Below are 12,921 nucleotides of genomic sequence, written 5' to 3' on the forward strand. Positions count from 1 at the left end.
CTAATCCAGAAAACCACCTCTTGTGTTACTGTTTGGTTAGTAGCATTCTGATGATACTAAGTTCTTGAGTTTGATTCAGGTGTCTTTAAACATTTGTACTCTGAGAACTCTGAGACAATCTGATTTATGCCCTTAGACTGCAACTTTGGTAGCCATTTTGCAAATATATCATTGTTACACAAGGCGTAGGGTGGTAGAGGTGGAATTGTAATGTGCTCATTGTCCAGTTAGATAGATAAATAGCCAGTGGAAACATTTTCAGTGCTGATGATGGAAGTATAGAGGCAGTATTATAGTGGTTAATTGCCATGGCTCTGGAATAATATTTCTTAATTTTGAGTCCAGGCTCTCCTAGATGACTCGTTTTGGGAAGATTCCTGACCCTTCATGTCTCAGATTCTTCATTGTAAAATGGGGATAATGCTATTTACATTTTGTGATTCTTAGGAGGAGTAAATGATTGTATACGAGTAAGGTGCTTAGAATAGCGCCTGGTACATACTCAGTGCTTATTGCTTTTGTTACAGGCACTGATCAATATATAATCTTGTGCTAGCTGAACAATGCTTGAAGAAATTAATGCATTTTAAAAATACTGTGATAATGACAAATATCTAAAAATTGTAACATTCCATTAGCATAGAGTACTAACAATAGACTTAATAGCTGACCTTTAAAAAAAAACCCTCTGGTTGAAGAAACAAATTAGGCCCACACTTTTGTAATAATAATAATAATAATAATAAGCACCTTTATAATGATTTCTCTGTGAGGAAGGTAGTATTCTAAGCTTTATATAGATTAATATAATATTCAAAATGTAGTCTTTTTATACAAATTTTACAGATAATGAAACTGAGGCACAGATACAATAAACTGTCTGCTGGCTGCAGAGTTATTGGTCTTAATCACTTTGCTATACTGTCTGTATTTAGGCATATTGCTACTGTGTTGCTGAACCAACTAGGTAGACTAAAATGTGAATGAATAAGCTTAATATTTTTATTAACTTTCACAAATAGAGTTACAATAACTAAAAATGTGATAGAAATACATTTTTTTCTTCCTCCTTTGTTGATTTGTAAACAAATTATATCTAGAAGTGAGACAAATGAGCATAAAGCAATTTTGGTGACATTTTTCATGCCTAACCTTTTATCTAATGATAATGAAAAGCAGTCAGAAAACATTTAAAATTTATGACCAAGTAGTATCCAGTTCAATTTTACATTAGGTGAAGTGGAATACTTTTTTTTTTTTTTAAGTTGATCAGTTTTCATTTTGTCAGGTTATTCTCAAATCTCCAATTGAGCTCTCCTTTCAACTTGACTTAGAATACTGTTCTATTAGTTTAAAATATATTTTGAAGACATATTTTTAGATGGAGTCTTAAAAAATTACATCATTTCAGTTATTTGAAGTACTGCTGCTATATGCTGTTGCACTATCATATATCAGCCTTCATCATGTACTGAGTATTATATATTATTTCCATTCAGCAAAGTAGGAGACAGGCCTAGAGTGCTTAAGGAACTTATTAAATGTAACTTGTACCATAAATTATTGTTATTTATCATTAACTATGGCCTAACAAGGTATTTGATGCTACTTTTTGATAAACAGTAATTCTGAAAATATTTTTGTGTTGGACATTTTATTTCTCTTTTAAGAAAGGAATTTGTATATTAGAATGAAAAATATTAAGCACTAAACAATAAGTCCCTGAATATTCTTGTGTTGGAAATTTTATTTTTTAAAAAAGAAATTTGCATATTATAATAAAAAATATTAAGCACTTACTAACTTTTATGTAATGTTTTGTGTTTTAAGGAACTGAAATTACCATTCACTTTTTTAAGTGGACATATTCATGAATTGAGGATTCATGTACCATGGACAAAACTGGGTTCAGAACCAGTGGTAATTACCATCAATACTATGGAATGCATTTTGAAACTTAAGGATGGGATACAGGTAAGAAATTATTGAACCAAGTTGTTTATGTTAACTAATTTTAGTAGTATTTGACATTTCTTTACCTTTTCAAATATGCCAACTGTTACATGAACATATCTTAGCTTATATACTTTTTTTTTTTTTTTTTTTTTTTTGAGATAGAGTCTTGCTCTGTTGCCAGGCTGGAGTGCAGTGGTGCGATCTCGGCTCACTGCAACCTCCTCCTCCTGGGTTCAAGTGATTTTCCTGCCTCAGCCTCCTGAGTAGCTGGGACTACAGGTGTGCGCCACCACGCCCAGCTAATTTTTATATTTTTAGTAGAGAAGGGGTTTCACTATGTTGGCCAGGATGGTCTTGATCTCTTGACCTCGTGATCTGCCCACCTTGGCCTCCCAAAGTACTAGGATTATAGGCATGAGCCACTGTGCCTGGCCTTTAATTTGTATATGCCTGTTTAAGTGACATGACTATTTGCAAAGTCATTTTTAAATTTGAATAAAGTATGTAAAGGTTGTTTTCATACAGATTTTACTTACTTTGTCATAGCTCTACTAGGGACCATGCAGATTGCTTATTACTTACATCTACAATGAAAGTGCAGCCTAATTGTGTCCGATTTTTTACATTAACATTTTTAGATTTTTGCAAAGGACCTGTATGTATTTTTTCTTTACATAATTTTTCTAAATCTGAAGGGAATTTCTCAGGTTATTTTTTGGGAAGATGAAAATATATTTACACCAAATTTTATAATTGTTTTTGAAGTTTTGGTATAAGAAACTGATTTTTTCTTTTTTCAGATTTATTTATTTCTTCTCTGACCCATCTTACATTTCTTGCTAGTGTTTTTTTGCAGATGTAATATTGGTTTTAAAGAGTTTCTACCAAAAATTTTCCAATCTAGGAAAGCAAAATAGGTCAGGACCATAGCTTATTGTGGAGAATGTTTCCACTTTCACCTTGCAGAAGAGTAGTGTGTCTGTCATTCATTTTTATTAGGTTTTTTTTTTTTTAGCACCCACTTAACATTTAACTTTTAGTTTTAAGGAAGATTGGCTATAATCAAGTAAATTGATAAGTATTGTTAAAATGACTTCATATGAATCTGTAAGTTTAACGTATTGTAAATGTAACTTTAATCTTTGTGAAGTTAGGGTTATGTATGAACTGTTAAAATTATTTCCTATTTTAAGTGGATGCTTTGAGTGCCATATCAACCCAGTGGACTCAGATCTTTTTTCCATTTATGAAATCTTTGATTCCAAACACGTATTATCCAATTTAACTTAATATAGTTTCTAGAAGTTAATAGACCAATGTTATATTCTCATGAAAATGAAAAGTTACTTTGTGAACTTCTAATATTTGAGAGATTAATTTAGAAATCTGTGGATAGTTACATTACAACAAAGTTTTACTTTCCATTTATAGTTGGTAATACTTAAATGTTAAGTGGTTCTTAATTATTATCTTTTCTTGGAATTTATTTTTTTTCAAAGTCTGGACTTGGTTATACCACCCATGCAGTGTTCCATATTAAAAGAGAAAAAAAAAAATCCAGACACTTAAGTATTTTTTCATTGAGAAGGTAGAAGTTTCAAGGCCAGATGTCCCTTAAGAAACATGTTTTAACAGAGGCAAATTACAACTAATTATAGAGGCTGCAGAAAAAGACTTGTAACACATGACTTAGTGCAACCTAGAACTAATACTTGATATTGGACTATGCAGATGGCTACTGCAGGAATGATCAGATTTCCTGCTTGCATGGTATTTGAGACTTGAATTTTGTGGTTTGTACAGCAAAAGGTTAAATGTCATGAATGCAAACCACTCTCAAAACAAGTATTTTTTACAGATGTTTAAAATTTTTGATTAGAAAGGATTTTTGAAAATTGCAGTTGACATTTGGACAAATTATTTAGCAGTGTACACCTCTGGAGGGTAATGCTTGGGTTTATGCTAGTGATTGGAATTAAATTTTGCGTAAAAACATTGTAGATGAAACAGATTTTAAAATAGTTTATTTTCCTGTTTTAAGCTTTGATTAGTATAGTATGTAATTAAGCTGAAAATTATGCATGTACTAGTAAAACTGAATTAGTTTATATTCAAAGTATTTCAAGTTATTGCATTGTAGAATCACCACGAAGAAAAGACGTATTTTCTAAATAAAATTGGGGTTGGAATGGTAGGTTCAGTGAAGGGGCCTTTTAGAGTTACAGGTACTCAAAGATATGAATCTGTTAAAAAAAACTATTATGCATAGGAATGTATTGAAGTATGATTAAAAGGTAGGAATATGAGGCTTAAATCAGATAAGATCATTCCAAAAATAAGATTTTGTTAAATGCCTTGATAAGAAGGCATGTCTTGTTTGTGAAGGTCAATTTAATTCTACCAACATTTGTTGGTTGTCTACTCTGTACTGCACTGAAAAGCATTGCTAAAATATTTATATAATCTCAGCAAAAGACACTTAGAAAAAGAGATTCATAATGATTGTGATTCTAGTGGTCATGGTTTTAATATACTGCCTTAACATATCCTTACAATCAGTTTTACTTATAGAGATTTTTAGGATGACAGGGTGACCGAATTGTTGTGTTAGGTAAAATAAAGTCCATCTTGATGTTTACTCTGAATTTTTAAAAATATATTGAAACTTCACTCATGAAATAGTTGTTAACGATTTCCTATTCACTCTGAGAGATGTATCTATGTCAGTCATTGCCCTTACTTTTAAATCTTGCAGAGTTACTACTTGTAAACTGTTCATCCTGTTTTTGATTTCAGATACACAGTTTTTGATTCATGACACATCATGTCCATGCTAATCTAATGAATACTTGTTAACATAACTCAAGAGCTAAAACATTATCAGTAACTTCCATTTAACTATGTGCTCCTCTCCTTTTTCATATTCTTTTTTGTTCAGCCTCTAGGGGCCTCATCTGTAAAACAGGACAAGACTTGCTATACAATTTAAAAAATTATATGATTGATGTGCTTTCTTTGATCATTGAGTTAAGTCTTGGCTGGGCATGGTAGCTCACACCTGTAATCCCAGCACTTTGGGAGGCCGAGGCAGGTGGATCACGAGGTCAGGAGATTGAGACCATCCTGGCTAACAGGGTGAAAACCCGTCCTTACTAAAAATACAAAAAATTAGCTGGGCGTGGTGGCCGGCGCCTGTAGTCCCAGCTACTCGGGAGGCTGAGGCAGGAGAATGGCATGAACCCGCGAGGTGGAGTTTGCAGTGAGCCGAGATTGTGCCACTGCACTCCAGCCTGGGCGACAGAGCGAGACTCTGTCTCCAAAAAAAAAAAAAACTTCTTCAACCTAAAGAGAGTAATAAATCTGTTTCTAAACCACCTATTCTGGTTTTTGTACCACCTGGAACATAAGTGTTAAGTCTTTTCATCTAATAAATGTAACTATTTGTAAGGCTGTTTATAGAAGTAATACTTATTTTTCTTAAAAAATTTGAAAAGTGGGAGGCTGAGGCAGGAGAATTGCTTGAACCCAGGAGGCGGACGTTGTGGTGTGCAGAGGCCGCGCCATTGCACTCCAGCCTGGGCAACAAGAGTGAAACTCCATCTCAAAAAAAAAAAAAAATTTGAAAATCATCTTTTGAACCTAAAAATCTGAGATTATCTTCTAATAGGAGAAATACTTGTAGTTTCACTCCAGATTAAACTTATTTTTATGTATATATTCTTAACATCTTTCTCCTTTTTAGCTTAACTTCTTTTAAAATCATTTTTGCAAGTTTAATTTTATTTCTTTACTGTCATAACCTTCCAATTGTTGATATGGCTCTTTAAGATTACAAAAATATTCTGTTTGAAAACCTAAGGTGATTTTATCCTTTTATCTCATGTACCTATAGGTTTAGCTAGATTTTAAACAAGAAAGTGAAAATATTTGTATATGTAGTATTTTAAATTCAGAGATAGTTTTCTGTTTCCCATAAGCACGGATTCCTTTCTTAAACATTTTAAGTCAGATACCAGTAAGCCACTTTTTGTTTGTTTTGTTTCTGTTTTTGATACTGCGTCTTGCTGTGTTGCCCAGGCTGGTCTCGAACTCCTGGCCTCAAGTGACCCTCCTGCCTTGGCCTCCCAAATTGCTGGAATTACAATCAAGAGCCACTGATTTCCAGTATTAATAAGAAAAAAATTTTGGTCCTGACAGCCCATAGATTTAGGTGACCTGATCAAAAAGTGATATGTTATTACTCTTGACTGTGGCATTTTACGTCAACTCTTTTTATAGTTTCATCTTGTACTTTATTTTTGTTTTTCTACAAAGTCTGTGTCAGTGTAATTAGACTTAAAGATCTGAGGCAGCTGTTTTGATTTGAATGTCTAATTCTGATGAAGGGCTTCAGAATTATTTTTTTCCCCTGTAGAGCAGGGAAATAAAGCTTTCTTTGATTGGACACCAGCACCTATCTGCTCTATCTAGCAGAACTTTTCTGGGATCTAGAGAATTTCCATACTTTCACAGGACAAAGTTTTTTTTTGTTTTTTGTTTTTTTTAATTTTGTTTACATTTAGATAGGATTTTTTATTTACTGGATGGTCATTTGATCTGGCCATCAATGTGCTCTGTTTACCATCAGGGATTTGATGGATTTACTTGTAGAAATTTTACATGTGATCATTGGAATTTTAAGTGTGGATTATTATGAATTAGTACAGTTGTGTTGGTAGACTATTAAGAATAATCAGTCTCTATTAATTGATTTAAAAAATCAATTAGTTAGAATTTGAGATTAGGAGGCCTGCAAGAGAGGTATCACCTCTCTCTTAGCTTGGCTGAAGTCTGTGTTTATCGTCACTGTTATTGGTGAGGTCATTGCTTGAATGTTATAATAAATGGCCTTCTAATTGGACTGACTCTAGACCATTACTCTTCCACACACACTCACAAATATCTCTTATTTTTTTGAAGCTCATGTGACCTGACTATATAACCATTTGTGGTCCTCTGATAGCTATCATCCATTGATTTTGTGGTCCCTCCCCCACTGTGACTGAAAATTTTGTTACCTGGTTCACAGACTTTTTTTTTTCCAATTGAAGTTCATCCATCTTGGGTCATTTCAGTGTCCATATGGATTCTTACATAACTCTCTAGCAACACAATTCCTTGATTTTTAACTCTGTCATCCTTATTTCTGTTCCATTTCAGCCAATCCCTTTATGGTTATGTTGTGGAGTTTGCTGTTCCTTGAAGCATTCTCTTTATTGTGGATCCTGTCTCTGTATCTTAAGTATCTCACTTTAACAGTATTCTTTCACTTCAATCTCTCATTTGATTTATTGGCACTTTGCTATCATTTAAAGTGCTTATTTCTCTGCTACATTTTGGGGAAATACTTTCCTGCAACCATGTTGCCCTCTCTAGCTTCTTTTCTTTTCTTTATAACCACATCATTTCTTTTTTTCTTTCTTTCTTTCTTTCTTTCTTTTTTTTTTTTTGAGACGGAGTCTGCTCTGTTGCCCAGGCTGGAGTGCAGGGGCGCGATCTCGGCTCACTGCAAGCTCTGCCTCCCGGGTTCACGCCATTCTCCTGCCTCAGCCTCCGTAGTAGCTGGGACTACAGGCGCCCACCACCTCGACCAGCTAATTTTTTGTATTTTTAGTAGAGACGGGGTTTCACCATGTTAGCCAGGATGGTCTCTATCTCCTGACCTTGTGATCCGCCTGCCTCAGCCTCCGAAAGTGCTGAGATTACAGGCTTGAGCCACTGCGCCCGGCCTCTTTTTTTCTTTTTTAAAATAAGTCAATGTTTGTGTGTGTGTGTGTGTTTTTTTTTAATTGAAACGAAATTCACATAACATACAATCAACCATTTTATTTTTGTTTATCTTTTAAATTTTTTTATTTCTATAGGTTATTGGGGAACAGGTGGTGTTTGGTTACATGAGTAAATTCTCTAGTGGTAATTCGTTAGATTTTGGTGCTCCCATCACACAAGCAGTATACGCTGTACCGAATTTGTGTCTTTTATCCCTTACCTCTTTCCCCCAAGTCCCCAAAGTCCATTGTGTCATTCTTATTCCTTTGCATCCCCATGGCTTAGCTTCCACATATCAGTGAGGACATATGATATTTGGTTTTCTATTCCTGAGTTACTTCACTTAGAATGATAGTCTCCAATCTCCTCCAGGTCACTACGAATGCCATTAATTCATTCTTTTTTATTGCTGAGTAGTATTCCATTTTATACACACACACACACACACACACACACACACACACACCACCCCCCGCCCCCACGGTTTCTTTATCCACTCGTCGATTGACAGGCATTTAGGTTGGTTCCACATTTTTGCAATTGTGAATTGTTTTGCTATAAACATGTGTGTGCTTTAAACCCATGTGTGCAAGTATCTTTTTTGTATAATGACTTCTTTTCCACTGCGTAGATACCCAGTAGTGGGATTGCTGGATCAAACAGTAGTTCTGTTTAGTTCTTTAAGGAATCTCCACACCATTTTCTATAGTGGTTGTACTAGTTTACATTCCCACCAGCAGTGTAGAAGTGTTCCTGGTTTACTGGAGCCATGCCAATATCTATTATTTTTTGATGTTTTGATTATGGCCATTCTTGCAGGAGTAAGTTGGTATCACATTGTAGTTTTGATTTGCATTTCCCTGATTATTAGTGATGTGAGCATTTTTTCATATGTTTGTTGGCCACTTGTGTATCTTCTTCTGAGAATTGTCTGTTCATGTCCTTAGCCCACTTTCTGATGGGATTGTTTTTTTTTCTTGCTAATTTGCTTGTGTTCGTTGTAGATTCTGGATATTAGTCCGTTGTCAGATGTATAGATTGTGAAGATCTTCTCCGACTCTGTGGATTGTCTGTTTACTCTGCTGACTGTTCCTTTTGCCGTGCAAAAGCTCTTTAGTTTAATTAAGTCTCAGCTATTTGTCTTTGTTTTTTTTTTTTTTGAGTTTATTTATTTATTTATTTATTTTTTCTTATTCCAAAGTTCTTTTTTTTTTTTTTTTTTTTTTTAATTGATCATTCTTGGGTGTTTCTCGCAGAGGGGGATCTGGCAGGGTCACAGGACAATAGTGGAGGGAAAGTCAGCAGATAAACAAGTGAACAAAGGTCTCTGATTTTCCTAGGCAGAGGACCCTGCGGCCTTCCGCAGTGTTTGTATCCCTGGGTACTTGAGATTAGGGAGTGGTGATGACTCTTAACGAGCATGCTGCCTTCAAGCATCTGTTTAACAAAGCACATCTTGCACCACCCTTAATCCATTTCAACCCTGAGTGGACACAGCACATGTTTTAGAGAGCACAGGGTTGGGGGCAAGGTCACAGATCAACATGAGCCCAAGGCAGAAGAATTTTTCTTAGTACAGAACAAAATGAAAAGTCTACCATGTCTACCTCTTTCTACACAGACACGGCAACCATCCGATTTCTCAATCTTTTCGCCACCTTTTCCCCTTCTTTCTATTCCACAAAACCGCCATTGTCATCATGGCCCGTTCTCAATGAGCTGTTGGGTACACCTCCCAGGCGGGGTGGTGGCCGGGCAGAGGGGCTCCTCACTTCCCAGTAGGGGCGGCTGGGCAGAGGCGCCCCTCACCTCCCGGACGAGGCGGCTGGCCGGGCGGGGGGCTGACCCCCCCACCTCCCTCCTGGACAGGATGGCTGGCCGGGTGGGGGGGTGACCCCCCTACCTCCCTCCCGGACGGGGCGGCTGGCCGGGCGGGAGGCTGACCCCCCCCACTTCCCTCCCGGACGGGGCGGCTGGCCGGGCGGGGGGCTGACCCCCCAACCTCCCTCCCGGACGGGGCGGCTGGCCGGGCGGGGGGCTGAGCCCCCCACCTCCCTCCCGGACGGGGCGGCTGGCCGGGCAGAGGGGCTCCTCACTTCCCAGTAGGGGCAGCCGGGCAGAGGCGCCCCTCACCTCCCGGACGGGGTGGCTGGCCGGGTAGGGGGCTGAGCCCCCCACCTCCCTCCCGGTCGGGGCGGCTGGCCGGGCGGGGGGCTGACCCCCCCACCTCCCTCCCGGATGGGGCAGCTGGCCGGGTGGGGGGCTGACCCCCCACCTCCCTCCCGGACAGGGCGGCTGGCCGGGCAGAGGGGCTCCTCACTTCCCAGTAGGGGCGGCCGGGCAGAGGCGCCCCTCACCTCCCGGACGGGGTGGCTGGCCGGGTGGGGGGCTGAGCCCCCCACCTCCCTCCCGGACGGGGCGGCTGGCCGGGCGGGGGGCTGACCCCCCCACCTCCCTCCTGGACGGGGCGGCTGGCCGGGTAGAGGGGCTCCTCACTTCCCAGTAGGGGCGGCCGGGCAGAGGCGCCCCTCACCTCCCAGACGGGGCGGCTGGCCGGGCGGGGGGCTGACCCCCCCACCTCCCTCCCGGATGGGGCGGCTGGCCGGGCAGAGGGGCTTCTCACTTCCCAGTAGGGGCGGCTGGGCAGAGGCGCTCCTCACCTCCCGGATGGGGCGGCTGGCTGGGCGGGGGGCTGAGCCCCCCCACCTCCCTCCCGGACGGGGCGGCTGGCCGGGCGGGGGGCTGACCCCCCCACCTCCCTCCTGGACGTGGTGGCTGCCGGGCGGAGACGCTCCTCACTTCCCAGACGGGGTGGCAGCCGGGCGGTGGGGCTCCTCACTTCTCAGACGGGGCGGTTGCCAGGCGGAAGGTCTCCTCACTTCTCAGACGTGGCGGCCGGGCAGAGACGCTCCTCACCTCCCAGATGGGGTCGCGGCCGGGAAGAGGCTGCAATCTCCGCACTTTGGGGGGCCAAGGCAGGCGGCTGGGAGGTGGAGGACGTAGCGAGCCGAGATCACGCCACTGCACTCCAGCCTGGGCACCATTGAGCACTGAGTTAACGAGACTCCGTCTGCAATCCCGGCCCCTCGGGAGGCCGAGGCTGGCGGATCACTCGCGGCTAGGAGCTGGAGACCAGTCCGGCCAACACAGTGAAACCCACCAAAAAAACACGAAAACCAGTCAGGCGTGGCGGCGTGAGTGCAATCGCAGGCACTCGGCAGGCTGGGGCAGGAGAATCAGGCAGGGAGGCTGCAGCGAGCCGAGATGGCAGCAGTACAGTCCAGCTTTGGCCCGGCATGAGAGGGAGACTGTGGAAAGGAGAGGGAGAGGGAGACGGGAGACGGGAGACGGGAGAGGGAGAGGGAGACGGGAGAGGGAGACGGGAGAGGGCTGTCTTTGTTTTTATTGCATTTGCTTTTGGGTTCTTGGTCATAAAATCCTCGCCTAAGCCAATGTCTAGAGGGCTTTTCTGGTGTTATCTTCTAGAATTTTTATAGTTTCAGGTCTTAGATTTAAGTCCTTCATCCATCTTGAGTTGATTTTTGTATAAGGTGAGAGATGAGGATCCAGTTTCATTCTCCTACATGTGGCTTGCCAATTATCCCAGCACCATTTGTTGGATAGGGTGTCCTTTCCCCACTTGATGTGTTTGTTTGCTTTGTCAAAGATCAGTTGGCTGTAAGTATTTGGGCTTATTTCTGGGTTCTCTATTCTGTTTCATTGGTCTATGTGCCTATTTTTATACCAGTACCATGCTGTTTTGGTGACTATGGCCTTATCATATTGCTTGAAATCAGGTAATGTGATACCTCCAGATTTTTTCTTTTTGCTTAGTCTTGCTTTGGCTATGCAGACTCATTTTTTGGTTTCCTACGAATTTTAGGATTTTTTTCTAGTTCTGTGAAGGATGATGGTGGCATTTTTATGGGAATTGTATTGAATTTGTAGATTGCTTTTGGCAGTATGGTCATTTTCACAATATTGATTCTACCCATCCATGAGCATGAGATGTGTTTCCATTTGTGTCATCTATGATTTCTTCCAGCAGTGTTTGTAGTTTTCCTTGTAGAGGTCTTTCACCTCCTTGGTTAGGTATATTCCTAAGTATTTTATTTTATTTTTGCAGCTAATGTAAAAGGGGTTGAGTTCTTGATTTGATTCTCAGCTTGGTTGCTGTTGGTATATAGAAGAGCTACTGATTTGTGTACATTAATTTTGTATCCATAAACTTTGTTGAATTTTTTTTTTTTGTCAGTTCTAGGAGGTTTTTGGAGGAGTCTTGATAGGGTTTTCTAGGTAAACAATGATATCATCAACAAACAGTGACAGTTTGACTTCCTCTTGGCCAATTTGGATGCTCTTTATTTCTTTCTCTTATCTGATTGCTCTGGGTAGGACTTCCAGTACTCTTTAAGAGGAGTGGTAAGAGTGGGCCTCCTTGTCTTGTCTTCCCTAAAAGAATGCTTTCAACTTTTCCCCATTTAGTATTATGTTGGCTGTGGGTTTGTCATAGATGGCGTTTATTACATTGAGGTATGTTACTTGTATGCCAATTTTCCTGAGAGTTTTAATCATAAAAGGATGCCATATTTTTTTTTGAATGCTTTTTCTGCATCTAATTTTTGTTTAAATTCTGTTTATGTGGTTTAGCACATTTATTGACTCATGTGTGTTAAACCATCCCTGCATCTCTGGTATGAAACCCACTTGATCATGGGTGGATTATCTTTTTGATATGTTGTTGGATTCAGTTAGCTAGTATTTTGTTAAGGATTTTAGCATCTATGTTCATCAGGGATATTGGCATGTAGTTTTCTTTTTTGTTATGTCCTTTCCTGGTTTTGGTATTAGGGTGATATCGGTTTCATAGAATGATTTAGGGAGGATTCCCTCTTTCTCTATCATGTGGAATACTGTCAATAGGATTGGTACCAATCCCCCTTTGAATGTCTGGTAGAATTTAGCTGTGAATGCATATGGTCCTGGACTTTTTTTTGTTGGTAATTTTTTTTATTACTATTTCAGTCTTGCTGCTTGTTACTGGTCTGTCCAGGGTATCAAATTCTTCCTGATTTAAGCTAGGAAGGTTTTATCTTTTCAGGGGTTTATCCATCTCCTCTAGGTGTTCTAGTTTGTGCATGTAAAGGTGTTCATAGT

The 12,921-nt window shown here is 40.1% G+C and overlaps 1 protein-coding gene across 22 annotated transcripts in view; it reads left to right on the forward strand.

Moving 5' to 3' along the window:
- Window positions 1-12,921, forward strand: part of VPS13B (vacuolar protein sorting 13 homolog B) — an 861,798-nt gene that overhangs the window by 21,423 nt on the left and 827,454 nt on the right. For all 22 annotated transcript variants that reach the window (XR_010159293.1, XR_010159294.1, XM_054657406.2 and 19 more), the window contains exon 3: window positions 1,831-1,974. Coding sequence is in view for 20 of the 22 variants with exons in the window: in XM_054657406.2 (XP_054513381.1) it covers window positions 1,831-1,974 (144 nt within the window). In the remaining 2 variants the exon portion in view is untranslated. The remainder of the gene's footprint in view (window positions 1-1,830; window positions 1,975-12,921) is intronic.

This window comes from Pan troglodytes, chromosome 7 (assembly GCF_028858775.2).
Source record: "Pan troglodytes isolate AG18354 chromosome 7, NHGRI_mPanTro3-v2.0_pri, whole genome shotgun sequence".
Lineage (NCBI taxonomy): Eukaryota > Metazoa > Chordata > Mammalia > Primates > Hominidae > Pan > Pan troglodytes.